This window comes from Hakea prostrata, chromosome 4, assembly GCF_041222555.1.
Source record: "Hakea prostrata isolate BN-2017 chromosome 4, UWA_Hpros_2, whole genome shotgun sequence".
NCBI lineage: Eukaryota > Viridiplantae > Streptophyta > Magnoliopsida > Proteales > Proteaceae > Hakea > Hakea prostrata.
Window position 1 is genome coordinate 48,009,017 of NC_142603.1, and position 20,220 is coordinate 48,029,236.

Below are 20,220 nucleotides of genomic sequence, written 5' to 3' on the forward strand. Positions count from 1 at the left end.
GGAATTTCTGAAAGATGAACCTCCAGTTATTGTTCTATTGACATGGTTTGGAAAGCCATCTAATTTGATGTTAGTTCCAACCTCCTCATTTTTGCTCATAGATCTCTTGTTGATACTTCAAGGAGCATGCATATTTTGATGTTTCTCTCCTTCAGTCTGATGGCCTATCCTCTTAGGGTTGGGGTTTGTATGGTTTCCAATATCCCTTTTTTGGGGGCTTTTGGTAATGATATTTTACGCAAATCACCCCCCCCCCCCAAAAAAAAAAAAAAAAAAAAGAAAAGAAAAAGAAAAAAGAATGTATCTCCTGAATTCTACCCTTGCACCCATATTTTACGGCAGTATGACACAAGAAAAAGGCTTCATTATTTTTTTGGGGGCACGGGAAATCTTGAGCAGATCCTGTATTGATGCTTGGTTGAATGTTTTCTGTTACAAGGTATGGTTATTAATGGGGGTTACTCGCTCTCAACATATTTGCCTTTTTCTCTACTATTTTTATGTAGGAGGGCCCGGCGCCCTCTGGAGCTCGTTCGTTTTCTCCTGCCCCGGTCTAGAGGATCATGTGCCGTTAATACTAGAGGAGAGGATCAACTAGGATCCAGTCTGTCTAGGATTTTTAATGAACTTACAGGTCTGAATGGGTCAAAATTAGGTTTTCTTGCTATAACTGGGGAATAAGGGTTGACATTGTTGGATAGATATGTAAAGGTTTTTAGAATCCCTGCTTCTTAATTTGGGTCCTCTTGGGTGGAGATGGTTGAGTATTGATATGGAAGTGATAGCAAGAGATCTTTGGGATGTTCTTACCTATATGCTAATTAGTTTGTCAAGAAATGGGTAGGAAAATTGTTTTTGGGATAGATGAGGATATGAATTAAAACTTATATGGGATCATGGGATGAAATCCTTGTTTTGTATATAGAAACTTGGATAAAGATTGAATCGTGATGTGGAATTTCAAAATTTCAACTTGAAGGAGATCTTTAAGAACTTGAAGGAAGCTTCAATTCAAATCTCCTGGGCTCACACTGTTAAGAGTTGATTGGATCAAACACCAATCCCACCTGAGTTTATATCGCACACACTAAACTGAACTCTTACAATGGAGGAAGAAGGCAGCGGCAACTTGCAGACAAACTTCATCAATCAAATTCGTATTGAATAATAGATCCCCTAACAATGTTATACAAAAGACTTAATAATAGATTCCTATACTTAATAAGAGAGCCCCAAACTGATCTTTACTTATTACTTATTAGAAGACTTAAACTGGCAAAAAAATGTAAAATAACAAAGGGAACAAACTCAAATAGTACTCTATTTAACTGAGAAATTAAATCCAACTTTCCTACTGTCTCCCCATATTTTAGGCACATGCATTCGGCCAATTTCAAACTAAACCCATGGGTCACACGCCCCAGCCCTAGACATATTCTTAAGAAAAAAGCCCCAATTTGGTGAAGAATTTGTGTCACTTTATCACTCTACCTTCTTTTTCTCATTTTCCTATAGTTGTTAGTGTTCACTGTTAAACCTTCTTTGACCTTTATATGACAAAACACACTTTCTAATGTTCTTTGCCTGCAGCCATTGTCCTGTACATTTTTATTTTTCTGTCTGTCTGAGTGGGTACTAACATTATAAGTAGAACAGGCTTAAGATGCATGGTGTGCATAAATTTTAACAGAACTTACCATTCAGTATCTTTTGGGAAGGGTAACTGGGTAAGCATATTGAGTTTATAAACATATGATGCAATAATATTCGTATTGTAGTTAGTCTTGGTATTTTGACTGGAAAAGCCGAAGAAGTTGTCAACAGCGGAACCCATGGGCAATTTTTTTTTTTTTTTTTGATGAAAACATCCTTAGGCTTAAACTAACCTTGATCAGGGTAGTTCAAGCACTGGATTCTACTAACAAAAAGCTACTACAAATATCTTGAGGCATATTTGCAAAACACACTTTTGGCATGTTCCTAGCCATAAACAACAAAATTGGGACTAACTCATACGGTCGAGTTCTCTCCCTAGGTTTAGAAACAAGAGACAAAAGTTCTTCACAATTTGACCATACTTCTTGTACTTCAAACTTCAACCTTATGATCTAAAGCTATTTTCCACCCTTTTATTAACCCATCTAAGACAGCCTCAAGATACAAACAAAAAGTTTGAAACCCATGGGCAAATTACTATATACTTTATGCTTGTTACTTGTAAACTTCGAACTTAGATCAGCTGATTTGAATTTTCTCCTCAACTTGCAGCTTAGATCAGCTGACTGGATTTTTGTATCCGGCCTGCTAGATATCTAACATTTTTCTCCTTCTTCTCTATCGAATTGTGTGATAGGTCTCCAAGCCCTCCATTGCAGATTCCCAAGTTCACAGAAATAAGTCTTTACCAGTAAAGAAACATGGGATTGGGAAAGGCTTAATGACTGTGTGGCGTGCTACAAATCCAGATGCTGGGGATATTCCTACTGGTTTAAATTTCAGTAGTGAAGGTATTTTGACTTTGTCAAAATCCCAAGAACCATCAAATCCAGTGAAACGGTCACAGTGTCAAGGGCTTAATGTGGTAAGTTATATTTTGAGTACTGACTGGTTGATAACTGAGTTAATGTACCTAATTAATTTTCCCTTGATGCATGATGATTTTTTTCTTTCTCCGGGATTCTGTAGAAAAAAAGGAGGTTGGTATCACGTGATAAAAAGGTTCCTGTAAAAAGAAGAAAGGTAAATGTAGCATATGTTTGCATCTGTGGTTGACATTAGATATGTTTAAGGAATGCATTTCCACTGCTTTAGATTTTGCATGTAATATTTCAGTTAGAACGCAAGAAAGGTGACAAAGATGAAATTAGAAAAAAGGCCCCCAAATCTGATTGCAAACTGGCACTGGGAGGGATGAGGCGTGAACAAGACATGAGTGGAACTATTTCACTAGCGGATGATGAGGAGCTGGAGCTGAGAGAGTTGCAGGCAGGACCAAATCCTGTGACATGTTCTGATCATCTAGCTACAGATGGGCCACACAGTTGTTCCCTTTGCAAAGGTTTGATTCTTTTCTTAAAATAAAAGGGGCTCTTTCACATCTTAATTGAAGCGTTTGGTCATCCATATAGATGCCTTTTTTAGCCTTACATGAATATTTTGTTCTTCCAGATTTGCTTGCTAAATTTCCTCCACATTCTGTGAAGATGAAGCAACCATTGTGTACACACCCTTGGGACTCTTCACCACAGCTTGTCAAGGAGCTATTCAAGGTTTTCATGGAAAATTATTCATTCATGAATTTTGATCTGCTGATTTTGCCTAATTATTCTCCTATTGCAGCAATAGAGTAATGTGTCATAGTTCTGCAATCATTAGTAAACCTTCTATTTTTGAATAACTTATTATGTAAATACATAACTTCTGGGTGGGATTCTATCACGGGGTAAATCATATGCAAGCATACAATAATTGGATTTCACTAGTTATTTTGGAAGGTAGATCGTTCAAAACCATTCCTTTGAATTTAAGAAAAATAATTTATTGTCTTATCTCTTGTTTTCTATTTATTTTGTGTAAACCTTAGTAATAGATTAAGAGTTAAAGAGATGTCTCTAGTCAGGACTGGTGATTTGGCCTGGAGACCTCCCTTAGGGTCTGATGGGTTCAATGGGACTTCAGAGTTCAGATACTTGTTTATGGGTTAGTTCTGTTTTCTGTCATTGTTAGAGCTTGCTATACCAACCTTTGGGTCAGTTTCTTTTCACCATTAATTGTCAACCCCAAATGAGTACCATATCTTCGTTCCTTTACCCTTCCCTGCACCCATTCTGCATCTGTCAAAGAAAAACGTCACTCAGTCAACCAGCATCAAAATCCTTACCCTTAGGTTGATTTCCCATTCTTAGGATTTTCTATCCCTTTTTCACTGACTAGGAAAAGAAAGGGGAAAAAAGGAAGCAAAAATCCGAATTGCACCAACACCTTTGATTTTATAAAGTTATAAACCTGGATGCTTTCTATCCGTTTTCGATTTCACCGTCTTTTTTTCAAAACCAGGTGTCTACTTCATAGAATCCTAGTACTACTGGGATTCCTCTTTTATCTCAGATGGAAGAAATAGCCCATTCTTTAGTCTGGTTCACCACCTTGTTAGAAATGTGGTGTTCATGACACAGTGGTGTTTGGTGGTTGAATAGGCACAACCTTCTGTGGAATCCTAAGCCCTAGTGTGGCCAGCTGAACTCTGTTTTTTCACTCAAGAGGGGTTTATAGGTATTTGACCGTGCATAATATATGCGTTATTCCATTTTATTAGTGTAGATTCTGTATCAGTTGGTTTCCTAACCAACTTGCTTTCCTAGTTTGAATTAGTTTCCCAAGTAGACTTGATTTCTTTTATTATTTTTGAGCTGTTTGACTTTATATATGCATCTGCTGTTGATGGAGAATAGTGAACTTGAGATTTCCTTAATAGTTGTGTGACTGTGAGTCAAGGGCCAGACTTAATCAAGTGTTTGTCCTCCTCCCTCCATCAGTATGAACCATCTATCTCCATCTCCTTTTGTTGGCTTCCTTTTTCCATTCTGCTATTCTATGTAGAGGATGAGATCCCCAATTCAAATTCAAAATTCAAAACCACGATCACCATTCCAACAGAATGGGAAGTGGTTGTGGTAAACTGAACTGATAATCCGCAAGGAATCCCACACATGTATTGCTCTTTTTAAATTTGAAATCCAGTTGTAATTTGTAAACTTCATAAATAAACAAACCTAGCCACACGTGCAATTGATGTGGTGGATTATTCTCAAACTCTTACGTTCTAGTTTACATTCTTCAATTGCTTCTCCTTTCCTGGCTTCAACCTAATGAAACCTTTGGTCCCTATTTGGGGTTATCTTGTCTCTGTCTGTTTCCCTCAGTAGATTTTGGTACGAGTTCTCTACCTTATGGCAATTAGACCGTGGAGTTTCTCCCCCCAAAATCCTCCTTTGCTATGAGATAGAATTGGAAGTTGCGCTTGAGAGGCAAAGAGAAGGATTAGAGGGGGAAAAATGAGGTTTTGAAGAGAAAGATTTGCATTGATACTGTTGCAGTTTAAAAATGAAGCTGTGGCAAGAATCCAAGACCTCACAATAGCCAAGGCCCCTATTTGAGTAAGGCATGCACTTCCTCTAAGTTTGCTCCCATGCCCAGCATGAAATTTAGGGAGGTGAGGGCAGAAAGGGAAATGTCGTTCATGAAGGATATGCCTTGCCTGCATTGGCTTGGTTCTTTGATCAAGGAGGCATTCTGGTAGGAAGGCTGAGCACTACGTAGGCAGACATCTGTCCAGGAAAGAAGGGAACTACCTTTCTTTGATCCGCCTTCCCAAGCAGGGAAGAGAAGCGTAGTATAGGCTGTGGATGGTGGCTGTCGTAGGTTCAAGGATCTTACTTGCTGGAGCAAAAGCGAACTCTTCTATTGCGTAGGTTTTGGGTTTGATTTTAGCTAGTCTTGCTTTCACGTTATGAGTGAGATTTGATATCTCCCCATCTAGTATGTTCCAATCTTGGGATGAATGCCAGAAAGAAAACCAGAAGTTGTAAAGTTGTATCCTTCTCCAAGAACATCATCTATGTTACAAAAAGAGGCAAGAACCCTGGATTTTTTCATTATTAAATACTGAGTGCAGCTTAATATATCTACTCACCTCTTAAATAAATTTCTTGTTAATCTGAGCCGAAAACTATATTATTTGTTGCAGTTATTCCTATATTGTAGTATATCTTCTTTGTAGTTTTAGGATTTGACTTTAGCTGAATCTTGAGCAGATGTGTCATGCTAATTGTGAAACTTATTCAAATGCGTTTTTCCTTGGTACAGGTTTTCCATTTCTTGTATACTTATGCTGCAGATATGGCCTTATGTGCCTTCACTCTTGATGAATTTGCTCAGGCATTTCATGACAAGGTCAATCCTCATGTCAAGTCATATATTGTAACTGTCTTAGTTTGCATTATATTGGGAGGATCTTTTTGTCATATGTTATGTTTGGGTCTATTTGCATGTTCGGCATCTTTATTTTATTCTCATCTGCTAACTGATTTTCAGGAATCTTTGTTGCTTGGAAAAGTTCATGTTGCTCTTCTCAAGCTTCTTCTGTCGGACATTCAAACAGAGCTTAGTAATGGATTTCTTCCCCGAATGAGCAAAGACTGTCGATTTCTTGTGCTTCTTCACTCGGTAAGCTTTAAGGACATGATTGTTTAATAGAAGAGCTTGTGAGTTGTGACCATGCCAGCCCCCATCATTTTGTAATGATCAACTTGGATGTCCTAGGTTCTCGGCTGCCACGTAAATTCTTCTCATTCATTGTGTTCCCTTTTATGATTTTTATGTTAGATTTCTCTACCAATCAAATCAATTTCCAGATGTTTTTTCTCAGTTAGCTCTGATGTAGGATGTTCCTCCATCAAGTTGCAGGCTTTGAGATTTGAAACAAAACATAAAAAAAGCAAACAGAAACATAGTTATTAAGTCTATAGGAAATGGGTGGTTAAAATATGGACTAGGACTTGGAAATTGGGATTTGAAGAGTAACTGAATGGGGTTTTAATCTACAGATTATCTGATGGATATAGTTTATAAAGTTAAACAAGTGGGAGGGAATGGGCTATTCTCAATAAAGGACCCTGGTTATCCTGCAACAGTGAAAGATGAGCAAGTTGAAGCATTTGGTATTGTAATTTCATATAGGGAGTCTTTCCTTATTTCATTGTTATATTCTTTAATTTCAGTCATTAGCTATTGGAGCTAATCATCCTTGGGGATGAATTGGCATCAGTGTTTCCTCAGCAAGGATTTGATTGAGTTTGAGCCTCTAGGTCTGCATGCCTCTCTATTTATGGTTATGGTGATCGATGTATGCATTCTTCCATTTGATCCACCATCTAAACTATATAATAATATAATCCCAAACAAGTAACCAGAACTTTCTGCCAATGGGTTAAGCACTAGATGAAGGATCTCTCACGGAGCAGAAGGCAGCAGCCGATAACTTGCATTGAGCAAAATTGAGTAGCTTACTCTTCTCCTCTCTATGATTTTTTTTGAGGGGGGGGGGGATGGGAGGGGGTTTGTATTTATGGGCTTTAATCAGCCATAGGACTTTATCCAATTACAAGTGGAAAACTAATTCTTAATTTGGAAAAAAGGAAACTTAACTGCTAGTAAAAAGGAAAACTAATTTCTAAATCTTAGCTGATAGCTTACCAACCAGCTAACAACCTATAATAAGCTAGCTGACTACTCACTAAATAGTCTTCTCAACTGATCATGAGTTGGTAGTCTGTTCCTTTGCTAAGATTATGTTCCATCTGAAGAAGTCACAAGTGGATTTCCATATCCGTCCAAATCTATTTTCTCTCAAGGGGTAGGGTTCTTCTGTTGCTTGCCCAGCAATTATATGGGACTCTAGACAGTCGGATAGGGACGAGAGAAGAATAGGCGATCAGCATCTTCATCACAGTTAAAACATAAACAGGAAAATTGACCAGTATACCAAGCATGATACTACGTGCCAGATAGCGTGCAGGGGCTGTAGCATTTGAACGGATAAGCTTTCACCATGGATAGCCATGGACTGTGAGATCTAACAAATGACGAAGCTCAGCAGGAGCTGAGTATACCTGTAGCAGATGGGACTTGGGACCCAGGCAACACTGTCATGCCTACTACTAGACCAGAAGGTAGGGGAGATGAGGCATACCAAGTTGCTGATGAAGGGGGAGAAGAGGGGGGAAACTGGGAAAGTGGGAGGGGGTGATGGGGGAGATGACCATTGGAGATGATACTTACCACGGAATCCCTGCAAATGCTTGAGTAGCAGATGGCTCTTGCAGCCAGCACTGGGTGTCAACTGTCACGGCAGAGCAAAGTAGATGGTACTCCCTCTATCTGTAGGAGATAGGACAAGAGCAATGTGCCCGAATTTTAGAAATTTTGCACAATCGAATAATTCCTATTTCAGTGTTCCTCTTATTAATTTTTGTGTAGGATTATTTTTTGTGTAGGATTATTTTAGGCTCTGCTTTCCCTTTTGGATTATACCTGCAGTTTCATTTGTTAATTCTAAGAGGACTATTTTAGTTTGGCACTTTTGGATACCTGCAGTTTTGTTTGTTGATTCTAATAATTTTTGTCCCCTCTTGGTTGTGGTTGTATTTTTGCATATTCCTCACACTTAGCCCAAGGTTGTTTTTCGTTTTTGGGAGGGGTAAATGGGTGGGAGATGGGGGGGGGGGGGGGGGGGAAGAGGAAGAAAGAGGGAGGGGAACTGCGGAAGGTTTCCTACGACTCTTTGTACTTGATTGAATTGTTCTATTCTCTTTTGTGCCTATCAAGCATATTTTATCTTTCTTTGAATTGCTCTATTCTCTTTTGTACCTCTCAAGCATATTTCATCTTTCTTAAACATTTCTGTCTTTTTTTTTTTTTGGGGGGGGGGGGGGTTTATGGTTGACAGGTAGAACATCTGGAATTTGTGGTGCAGTTCTGGATTAGTTCTCTGAACTCTCTTACATGGACAGAGATAATGCGCCAGGTTTTGGTTGCAGCTGGTTTTGGTTCTAAACAAGGTCCATTACGAAGGGGAGCTCTTCTACAGGTATTTACTTGGCCTATTTGACATGTTTGGTGTTGGATCCCTATTTTTTACATTTTTCTGCCAGATTATGCTGATACCAATAACCCCCCCTCTCTCTTGAATGCTGATATTATGGTCTGTCAGGGGATTTGGCTTTTACCGCCCATGCCTCTCGATTATTTTTTGTCATGACCAATAATATAAGTATAAACTTAACTGTGAATTTAGTTTCTTGTGCAAAGATTGATTGTATTTTTTTTGAACAAATGATCTGTATATCAACTAGCTGAGGTTTATACCTCCTTTGATTCTTGTGCCAGTCTTCTTTCTTTCCTCTCCTCTCTCTCTCTCTCTCTCTCTCTCTCTCTCTCTCTCTCTTTTTCTTTCGTTCTTGGAAAATTAGAAATGTAGATTCGTGATGAATAGCCAAAACCATATTTCATAGACCATCTACCTTAGAACGTGAAGCCCTTGACTCTTACGGTGCTATATGGTTAGAGAACTGTATGAAAATTGTATAATTTGTTGATAACTGGGAGAGTACTTTTAGTTGTGTGCATACATTCCCCCCTCCTTTTTCTATTGCTTTATGTTGTTTATGCTGAACGTCACAAGTTGATAGTTCCTAGACCCAATATTTAATAGTTTGAGGTATCCTCAACCCATAGAAAAAAAATTCGAGGGAAACTCAAATTTCAACTAGTTGAAAATGGGAAACTTAGGTGGAAACCTGGGAAATTTCTAGGAAACTTGGGACTTTTTCGTGCAAGTTTTGATAGGTTTTATTTTGAGGTGGGATTCTGCATTTAAGCTAATTAGAGTATAAAGAACACATTGACACATGCATTTTGTTAAAAAAGTCAATGTAGATATGTCATTCAATGTACATAATATCAATGTAAAGTTGTCCGAAAAGTACGCTATAAACTTAACTACTTAAGTACATAACATTCAATGTATAACTTCTAAGTTCAAAACATCAAATGCAAAGTAACTCACAATAAAAGGGAAGTACAATTCAGTGCCAAGAGGAGTGCCTCTGTGGATCCATCCTGTGAGCTGAGTAGTACCATGCTTGTAACTTCCTTTCCTCTAACCAACGAATATAGACGTCCCATGACATGTTATGCCTATTGTTGTCAAGGTAATCACAAATGCAGCTGTACAAGTTTGGTCATTATGATGCCTAAGATCACCAGTTTGAGGGAATACACAATTTGGATAGGAAAGTCCTAGTGGGAGGGGTATTGGTTGTGGTATTTGGGGAAACATGAAGGAAAGAAAAAATCTCGAAAATGTGGGGAAACCACGAAACTTGTAGGAAAAAGTCCCAGGTTTCCATGGAATTTCTTGGGTTTCTCTCAAATTTTTTCTCATGAATCGCTGGTCCAGTCGAGTCGAAACATGGGGGAAATTTCCCAGTTTTGCATAGTTTTGTCGAAACTTCCCAGGTTTTGATCGAAACCTGGGACTTTTTTTCTGCTTCATCAAGGTTTCATTTTGAGGCTCTCAAAATGTCAAATTTCGATCGAAAATTTGATGGTTTCAATCGAATTTTGCACCATGCCTCAACCAACAAAACTCTAACTCATCAGTTTCTAAGACCATTTTCTCATCAAAGGTGACCAGTTAATTTAGGTGTTAAAATTAGTATTGACGATAATAAATTAATTATTGAAACTTAATAATGTTAAGAAGTTCCTCTGGATAAACAGCATTGCTATGTTAGGGAACTTAATGGTAACCAGAATATGCACCTTACATGTGCAGGACCGAGCTAATGTGTTTTCCTGCCTCAGAATGCCGATTCAACTGGCAAAAGATTATCAGCATGGCATGGTAAAACATGCCAGCAGTGAAATCACTGCATACCCATCCAATATTTGGGCATTTCAATGTCTATAGATTCAAAATTGTATACATATGGATGAATGCCCTGTGTCCTTTGTGCTACAGACAAGTTATACAAAAGACTGTAAGAAGAGTCAAAGGCTTTGGTGTTTTGTTCAAACCACAGAAACTCCATACTGGCACTACTTTCTCTGTGGGGAAGCTTTTGCTGTTTCTGTATAACAATTGATGAGTTGTCAATCAAGGTGTCTGACCCAGTATAGACTTGATACATTCAAGTCTCTTATATGTGTTTTGTTGGTTGTTTAAGTAGATTATGTTTGATTTTGCGTCTGAGTTTTGACCTTCTATACTTGCAGTTGTTCATGGCCTTGATTTTAAATGTACTTTTTGACTACAGCCAGGCCCAGTCCAAAACACGCTCCGCACTTCTATTTTCTCATCTTACTGCAGTCTTTCTGTCCTTTACCCTTTTTTTTAGGTATTAGATGAATGGACATTATTATATATTATGTCCAATTGTGTACACAGGCATACCTGTTTGTTAAACCTGTTGTTTGTGTGTGTGAACGTTCATGGTCTTGTAATTATGAGAAAACGATTTTTATGTCCTTACAAATACTTCACTTGTTCATGGTGTGGCTTTGCCTTTTTGATGTATGCTTCCTCTCCCATCTCTTTTACATTACTTTGTGGTTTTGTAGGAAAGGAGTCTGATGGATAAATATGGCCTTCGTCGTGGAACTTTGAAGAGTGAGTTGTTCAGTATTTTGTCTGAGCAGAGAAATAATGGTCTGAAAGTTTCTGAGTTAGCCAAAGCTATCCAGGTGAGTTCCTTGCAGTATGAAATCCATTTCTTGAAGTACAAGAATGTAACTTAATATAGATTTGTCACTAATATATCTCTAATGTATTCTGTGTAAAGATTTCTGAACTAAATCTTGCTAGAACAACTGAGGAACTGGAAAGTCTAATCTGTTCAACACTTTCAAGTGACATTACTTTATTTGAGAAGATCTCAACTTCTACATATCGTCTTCGTGTTAATCCTTTTCTCGAAAAGGAAGGAAATTTTCAACCAAATGCCGAGGATTCTGGAATTGTTGATGACTCAGGAGAAAGCACCTCAAATAGCAGTGCAGAAAATTCTGATGAATCTGAGTTGGACTCAGCAGAAAATACTCAAAGTCTAGTCAAGTATAAGCGATGTCGTAATAGGAAAAATAACATGTTGACCGTATGCACTGAAATTGACGAGAGCCACTCCGGAGAAGTTTGGGTCTTAGGCTTGATGGATGGGGAATACTCAGACCTAAGCATTGAAGAAAAGCTAAATGCCTTGGTGGCTTTGGTTGATCTTACGAGTTCTGGATCCAGTATAAGAGTGGAGGTATTTTCAACTTGTTTTTGTGTGGTTTATATTTTGAATTCTTCTTTTGCATCCCAGCTGCATTAAGTTCCGTTCTGTATTCAGTCTCTCTGTGGTGACTTATGAACTGTATTAAATTAGTAGTTCTCCTTTAGTTCTCAGAATGTACTATTTGTCAGAAATACCTAGACTAATATACTCTGTGCCAATTCTCTTACTTAAAATGAGGAGCTACTGCAAAACACAATATTGGAAGCTTTGTATTTCTTGGCCATGTCACATATTTCCAAGAATCCCATACAAGGTTCACAAATCTGTTCTGATCTTACAGTTAAGAAATATGTCTTTCTGTTTCCTTCTCTCCATGGCATATATAACATTTTTTTTCTGCTTATTGATGATCCTAGAACTTTAGATGCTTCGGTTGTAAGTTTTTTTTAAGAACTACCATTCAGATGGAAGTTTCTGGCTTTGTTTTCTTGGGGATCATCATTATCTCAGCGTATCAAAGTTGATATTTCTGCTGTGGACTCAAGCTAGAACCTATTTGAAGCAATGACGTGAGGCGCATTGTCCACGAGAGAGAGAGAAAAAGGGGGGGGGGGGGGGAGGGGATAAATAAATCAGAATTAAATATGTACCCTGAAATAGAAGGTAGCAGATACTAGATAATCCAGCCAGCAGTTTTGGTGTCAAACTTGAATCAAGTGTAGGGGCTAGGTAGGTCTTGTGCTTTGAGTCTCGGCTGATTTTGACGATTAACGACAGTTATTAGGGAATCCCAAAATAGAAGGCTGTGTGAATTCACAAACCAGTGACAATTATGATTGCAAATCAGTGATTGAGTGTAGCACTTCTTCAAATCAAAACTGCTTGTAGTGGCAGATAGTATTTTTTTTTCAAGTCTGAAATCTGCAGCAAAGCCTGGCCAGAACTGGACCCATTGGGATGGTTATGGCCTCCTTTGTGCTGAAACAGCAACAACAGTTCTTATCTATTTGGTGGATTGAAACTCATCTTCAAGGTGATCTCCAGCACTGATAGTAGTCACAGGAAGCAGAAGAATGAGGGATGATTGATGCAGGAATGTCTACGAAGGGAAGGAGGATGGGGTGATTTGCCTCTCTCAGCATTCCTCCTTCAATGGGACAATAACTTTGCACAAAAACAAGCAATTCAACCTCATTCCTAGGGGTGCACCTTTCATTGTGAAGCCTGAGGCTGGGATTCTACTTTGATTGGTAAAATGGGCAGGGGTTGGTAAAGCAAAATGGGGGCCACCCTAGCCCATTGAGTACTCTACCTCGGGCCATCGACATCATACGCTTTACTGAAATAGATTTCTCAGAAAATCAGCTATATCCGATCTTGGTTGGCTTTTCACCCCAAGCCAGGGCAACTGTTGCTTGCCCATCAAGTAAGTGAAACTGGAAACTTGCATATAAAAAAGAAAAAGAGGGAAGAAAAAGAGAGAAACAAACATATTGAAAGTACAAATTTAAGGCAACTTTCTATACCTGGGATTAGAAACTAACTTGAGCTAATGTTTCTTAGTAGATGACCACAAAATATCTAAGAGGATTACTTGAAATTTGGGAAAAAAAAGAGAGCTCCTAAATCCTTTACGCATAGGAAAATTGACTCTTTTAATGAGTTTTTATGCAATCTGGTCTTGGGCCTCACAGAGTCTCCTGGTGGTATTCTCTCCAAGGAAAATACATTCCCTCTTACAGTCTGTTCCCTGACGATACATTCCCTAGGTTGGGAACTTGGGTATCTAGCTTATGTTGACAATGACACTGATACCTTCACATTACCGGGCTACCTGAGTGAATATTCCAAAACCGTGACATGGGAGTCTTTTGTCCAGTATTCAGAACAGTGGATCAGATCTTACCAATACTATGTGTCTTGTGGGATGGATCGTCCGAGGAGCTCAACTTGGAACTGAGTGAAGCTGTCAGCAGAAGTTTCTTTTTGTCTATTCACTTTGTGGCTAGTGTATTTGTAATTTTTTATGTACCAGTACCTACATAATTTTTTCAATTTTACAAGTCTTTGTATTTGTCGGAACCTCTCAAGTACAGTACCACTTGAATGATAACTGTCGTCGTTTTTTTTAGTAAATTACCTGTGGCATTGTGTTCGTTATGCTTTACATAGGTTGTAAGTTGTATGCAAAAATCCAGATAAAAAATCCATTTAAACAAAGCGGAATCAAATATCGATTGCTACTCGGAAAATTTCCAGGTTTCAACTGGGGTGGTTGAAATTTTGACCTCATCTCGGTTTCCAGGCTGGTTGAAACTGGCCTTGAAACTGAACTTTCGATCATCGATTCCAAGTTCTATTTGCTATACTCAAATTTTTGATTTTTTGGTGGTATTTTGATTTTTTCTTAAAAACTAAAAACCTTTGAGTGGAGAAAAGATGTGTTTATTATATATTGGTGTAGTAGATACAACAAGATGACATTGTATTTTGTAGATATGATGGTTTTTTGATGGCTGGTAAGATAGTTTCCCCTATATCTACGGCATTGTACCAAAAGCTATTGTTTGGCTAACAACAACACAAAGTGTATTCAGCTTTCTTCTCCCCTCCCCAATTTTTGGTTTTTTGTTTGGTTTTGTTGTGTGGATTGGGGGGGGGGGGACAGTACTTGTAACTTGATTTCTGGATTTCCTTCTCAACTAGTGAATTTGGTGTTGTAAATCCCCAACCCTTCTATATTTTGGGACCAAAAATCCAAAAACTCTTCCATTTGAGGTTCTAGACAACACAAAAAATTCTAGGGTGGTTATTCTGTTCTGAATGTGCAAAGATTTACCAGCTTAGTCATGAAACTTTGATCTTAAGTAAAATTTGGAGGAACTTTTGGTCCTAAATGTTAAGGTAGTCTGAAGTTCTAGACAATTGGGGATTACATGGTCTGGAAGTTTGAGAACTTTATTCACTGGTACTCTCCCACCTCCCACCAAAAAAGTATAAAAAAAATAAATTCATGGAATTCGCCTGCTTGATTTATCAACGATAATGAACTGTCTTGTTATTAGCATAATGACTCTTTGGAATGGAGGATACTCAACATTATTACTGAATTTCACTATTCTGTACTTTCCACTTTTCTTGTTAACACGGGTGTGTCATTATTGCACCTGAATATCTGCTTCAATGTGAGTATCTCAAGATATTTAATGCTAGGATACTTCTGTGGTTTCAAGATCTCATTTGCAACATAGTTGTTAAAGACTCAAAGCAACTCACTGCGGTGGAGGGGTGCCAAGGGACCCTAGTTCTTTTCACCCTATCACATATTTTAATATAGACACATCATGAACATTACAACTAAATTGAAAACCAAATTAGGGAAAACTTGCAGTAAAAATAGCACTTACATGTAAGTTAACATATGTTGTAAAACAGACCTTTTTTTTTTTTGCAGTAAACTAGTAGTAAAAATGTCCAGTAAAGTATGAATTGAACAAAGAAGTACTTCACCAGTTCAGTACTTCAGTTTCAATGATATCTGTTGTTATCCAGAGTCGGAATTGATTCTAGTGGTAAATTGGCAATAAACTCTTATCATAGTATTAGATTCTACAGTATATAGCAATGGTTAGAAAAAGGCTCTCTACTATTTAACACTACCCTCCCAAAACCATCAAAAATAAAAAAAATAAAAAATAAAATAAAAGCCAAACAGCAACATATGCACTCTTCAGTGCTGGAAACAAAGGAACCAGTAGCCTGCAGGGAAAAAAAATGTGAAACTCAGTCAAGATTCAGAAACAAAGATTTACTGTAACCATGTCTCGAGGTATAATCCAGATAGACTTAGTTTAGTTAGGTGAATAAAGCATATATTTGGATTGGTTTGTTATCCAGCGTGAAGGCGTAGGTTATTTTCAACCAAACAGGTAACCAGCTGGTGCACAAGTAAACAATCAAAGCTTCAGGGACCATGTTACTGCACTGGAAATTAAATTCTGAAGTCCGAACTAGGATAGGAACAACAGACATACTGCTGTATAGTGATAACAGTAGTTCAATCCAAGCACTCAACGTGGCAAAATATCTGATGAGCTTTACACATGTTTCCAAGAAAAGGAAAAGAAAGGATTCTGTGGAAAAGTTTCAGATATGGGTCCCACTTTGTTGTTTCCACACTTTTTCACAAAATCCCACTTATTTAGTGGGACTTTGAAAGGAGATGGGGTGGGAAAGTTAGCATGCCACAATAGTAGACAAGCTTCCTTAATTTAAGGAAGTTTGTCCCTCAACTTTTCTACCCTAATGAAGCAAACAAACCATTGGGATTTCATGGAAAAGTCTTCTTTTTCAAACTTTTTCCTGCCCTTTTTTCCCCACCCCACTTCAAATTCAGCAAACAAATGGTGCTTAACATTCTAGAAAGTTCTTTTCTACGTCAATCTAAATGTCATGATGCTTGGTTTGGTTAATCACTGTGATGGTGTGTTTAATGTATGGTGCTCCTTGCATGGAAGGCATAACAAAGGATGAGGTTGGGGATCTTCATTATTGCACTTGTAATTAATCATTTCTTAGTTGAGTCAGGTTCTGTATGTGGAAATTCTTATTTTTATCCTTAAGAGGTTTTGTGATTATATTGGTTTTCATTGGTTTTTGCACTCTTTTCTGCATAGGGTCCTGCAAATTCTGTTAGAGAAAGTATTCCTGAAATTTGGCATCAGGGTTCTGGAGCAAAAATAAAGAGATCATCAGCAAAGCAGCAAAATTTGAAAATGTCCGTAAGGGGTCACATCAGACCATTGCATGGTATGAGGGGAACTCGTGTGTCAACAGATTTTCTTCCAATTGATTCTTCGAGAGTGATCTCAGCAACAGAAGAATTGAGCTCTGTAGGGCATCCACTACAGTCCGTTTATTTGGGGTCTGATCGTAGGTACAACAGGTATTGGCTTTTCTTGGGCCCTTGTGATGCTAAAGATCCAGGCCATAGGAGAGTTTATTTTGAGTCATCTGAAGATGGTCACTGGGAGATTATTGATACCAAAGAGGTAATAACTTATTACTAAAGGATTATTAAGAATTGCTCTCATGGTTTAAAGTAGTTTCTGATTGAATGTAAATGAATCTTTGGAATTGTCTTATGAAATGTGTTCGCATATGCTGATTGAGCTGACTGCAGGGTTTATATTCGCTGCTGTCAGTTTTGGATGGTAGAGGCATGCGGGAGGCACAGCTTCTTGTTTCTTTGGAGGAGCGGGAAACCTTTCTATGCCAAGCAATGATCAACGAAGAGGAGTCTGGTATTGAAACCAGGCAATCCACACACTCTGATATTTCTGAGATAGACATTGTTAGCCTTGAAGGTTCTTCTCCTGTCTCCTATATAGATAGCAATCTTTGTCTTCATGAAACTACAAACCAGTCTCCAGCTTCATTGCGTGTGTTATCCAAGGAAATTGGGAAGAAGGGTGAGGACCAAAAAGAAAAGTGGGACCGCCTTCAAGCATTTGGTGCATGGATATGGGATTCTTTCTACTCTAATCTTAATGCTGTAAAACAGGGGAAAAGATCGTATCTTGATTCACTTGCTCGATGTAATAGTTGCCATGACCTATACTGGAGAGATGAAAGGCATTGTAAGATCTGTCATACTACATTTGAATTAGATTTTGATCTAGAAGAAAGGTATACCATCCATGTTGCTACATGTAGAGAGCAGGACACTGATACTTTTCCAAAGCATAAAGTTCTGCCATCACAGTTGCAGTCACTAAAAGCTGCAATTCATGCAATTGAGGTGTGTATGAGCACTCTCAGTAAAATTCCTTTCATGTTAAATCAGGGGGTCTGGTGTCTTAACCTCAGTGATTGTCAAGTTTGGAAATAACTTGTTTCCATCTTCTCTGATTTTTTGCAGGCAGTTATGCCTGAAGACGCCTTTGCGGGTGCTTGGAAAAGGTCTGCACAAAAACTCTGGGTCAAGCGGCTCAGACGCACTTCCTCTATGGCTGAATTTTTGCAGGTTCCTCCCTGCTCCAGAATTTATTATTTAATCTTTTTGTTTTCTTGTGGGGGTTACAATTATGTTTCGCAGTATTGTTTGACTACTTTTCTGCGACTGTTCTAAACATCATGATTCATGAGTATTTTAAATGTGAAGGTTTTCATTCTATTGATTTTAAATGTCTTGTAGGTTCTCACTGATTTTGTTGGTGCTATCAATGAAGAATGGTTGAACAGATGTTGCTCTGAGCTTGGTTTTAAGACGGCTCTGGATGAGGTTATCATATTCTTTCCCACTGTGCCACAAACAACGTCTGCTCTTGCACTCTGGTTGGTCAAATTGGATGCCCTGATTGCTCCTCATTTGGAGAAATTGAACTCCAGAAGAGCATTGGAGAGCAGCACCGCCACGGTGAAAGGTATTTTGTTTCACTGAAACCCAATTGTTGATGATGGTCTATCTTCTATGCAAAAGTGACTTGCCTGCTTAGACTTGCAAGCCTCAGCATCACATCATAATAGGATTTTAGTGTCTGGTTATGGCTAAATTCTTGGGACAGAATGACTTCAGTCATATTTGGCAAATTGGCACATACTTTTAATAAACAATCACAGAATCTGTAACCAATACTGGGTAAAGAAAGAGAGTGCAGGAGAAGAAGGAAAAAAGGACAAGGGGAGAAAAGGGCCATGAGATAGACTATATGTGATGACTCTGGATTACCGGGCCAGTAGTAGGATCTTTTTTAAGAAAGCAGCAGGCAATCTAGGGTTCAATACCTTGCTGTTGGGGTCAAATCTCAAAGGACAACAGTAGTTTCAGGCTTGTAACCCTGCTGTCTAGGTCTGGAATTAGTTGACACTTGACAGCAACTAATCTTTCAAATATCCTCACACTAGGTCACTTAGGGTTGAGATCTTTGCTGTGCAGATCAGAGTATTATAATGTTACTCAAACATTCTGAAAGTCCTGCGTCTATGGTTATGTTGAGTTCCAAACCTTGGGTATTGAAAGGGGAGGCCGAGAGTTATTTTTAGGGCAGGATTAGGTAGGAAAATTAAGAGAAAATATTCTGTTCTCAACAAACTGTAATTGCAGAATTTTTAGAGAGTAGGGTTCTGTAATTTTCTGGGGTTTTAACAATTATAGGATTTCTAGGGTTAGGGTAGGGGATGGAGAATTGGGGATGCTAGTCCTAATGTTGAATGTGTTGGGAATAGGGGTTTATGGGTTAGCCTTCCAGGGTTCAGGATTTTACTGGAATTCGCAGAATTCTGGAAATTCCAGTTCTGCCGCAAGGAGAAAAGAAGAAGAAGAAGAAGAAGAGGAGGTGAGGATAATGAAGGGGAGGGGTTGGGGAAGGGAAAGGACCCAACCATGGTCCGAATTCCAGAAATTCCAGTTCTGCCGCAAGGAGAAAAGAAGAAGAAGAAGAGGAAGAAGAAGAGTGAGGGGGTTATGAAGGGGAGGGGTTGGGGAAGGGAAAGGACCTAACTATGGGGTCCTAGGGCAGGGGAAGAGGGCTGTGATGGGGATAGGGGCTGGGATTCCTAGAACTAGGGTTTCGTGAGAGTTGGAGGGTGCCGCAAGGTACAGGGAGATGGGGGAGCACTTGGCAGGAGTTGCGAAAGTGGAATGGGGCAGGGAAGGGGCTGTTATCACACTTGCTTAGGAAGGGGGCTGTTGAATGTAGACTGAGTGGAAGATGCTTCTAGGGATTGTCGCAGTCTTGGAGAAGATGAAGAACAATGCTGAGATTGCAGAAAACTCTCTTAGTCCCTCAAACCCAGGTAGTGGGCTGGCTTCCCATGACTCCAAGTCTCTGATTTTTATTAATTCTTTAACTGAATTGGTTACAATGAGGTGTGGGGTTTATGTGGCCATACACTTGAAGGAAAGAAACTATGATTCAATCTAGGAAAGTTAGCTGGACTCAAACTACGGAATCCATTTTGGATTGGGATTCCTTTACAACTCAACAACATAAATTAAAAAAATAAAATATTAGAAAGGAGTCTTCTAGAGATCTCCTAATCCAAAGTAACTTGCAAAAATAAACAAAACTCGAAACTTAGATTCCAGCTGGGACTACTACTTAGACAAAAGCTCTAACCACTAGTCCAACTGAAAAACAAAAAGTAGATTTTGGATCCTAAAATTATTCTGGAATTAACTGGACCCTTTTTTTTAACTCGGAGTGGGGAAATTACCAAATTGCCCATTTGGTGAGCCACTTGGGCCTTGTTTTGGGCCCAAATTCTGAGGGATCCTATGCTTGCTGAATCTGGTTGCATCAGCTCTCCCTTCTTGAATTCATTCATCCTTGATGAATGGTTGGAATTTCCTTGCCTGTTTCAAGTTCTTGAAATCCTTGAT

General features: G+C 38.7%; 1 protein-coding gene across 3 annotated transcripts in view; it reads left to right on the forward strand.

Moving 5' to 3' along the window:
- Nucleotides 1-20,220, forward strand: part of LOC149019234 (Homeodomain-like transcriptional regulator) — a 35,513-nt gene that overhangs the window by 6,036 nt on the left and 9,257 nt on the right. For all 3 annotated transcript variants that reach the window (XM_089153277.1, XM_089153275.1, XM_089153276.1), the window contains 13 exons: nt 2,354-2,581; nt 2,686-2,739; nt 2,833-3,058; nt 3,169-3,269; nt 5,866-5,952; nt 6,094-6,225; nt 8,507-8,647; nt 11,182-11,304; nt 11,403-11,867; nt 16,514-16,888; nt 17,020-17,637; nt 17,758-17,862; nt 18,034-18,262. In XM_089153277.1, the coding sequence (XP_089009403.1) occupies nt 2,354-2,581; nt 2,686-2,739; nt 2,833-3,058; nt 3,169-3,269; nt 5,866-5,952; nt 6,094-6,225; nt 8,507-8,647; nt 11,182-11,304; nt 11,403-11,867; nt 16,514-16,888; nt 17,020-17,637; nt 17,758-17,862; nt 18,034-18,262 (2,884 nt within the window). The remainder of the gene's footprint in view (nt 1-2,353; nt 2,582-2,685; nt 2,740-2,832; nt 3,059-3,168; nt 3,270-5,865; nt 5,953-6,093; nt 6,226-8,506; nt 8,648-11,181; nt 11,305-11,402; nt 11,868-16,513; nt 16,889-17,019; nt 17,638-17,757; nt 17,863-18,033; nt 18,263-20,220) is intronic.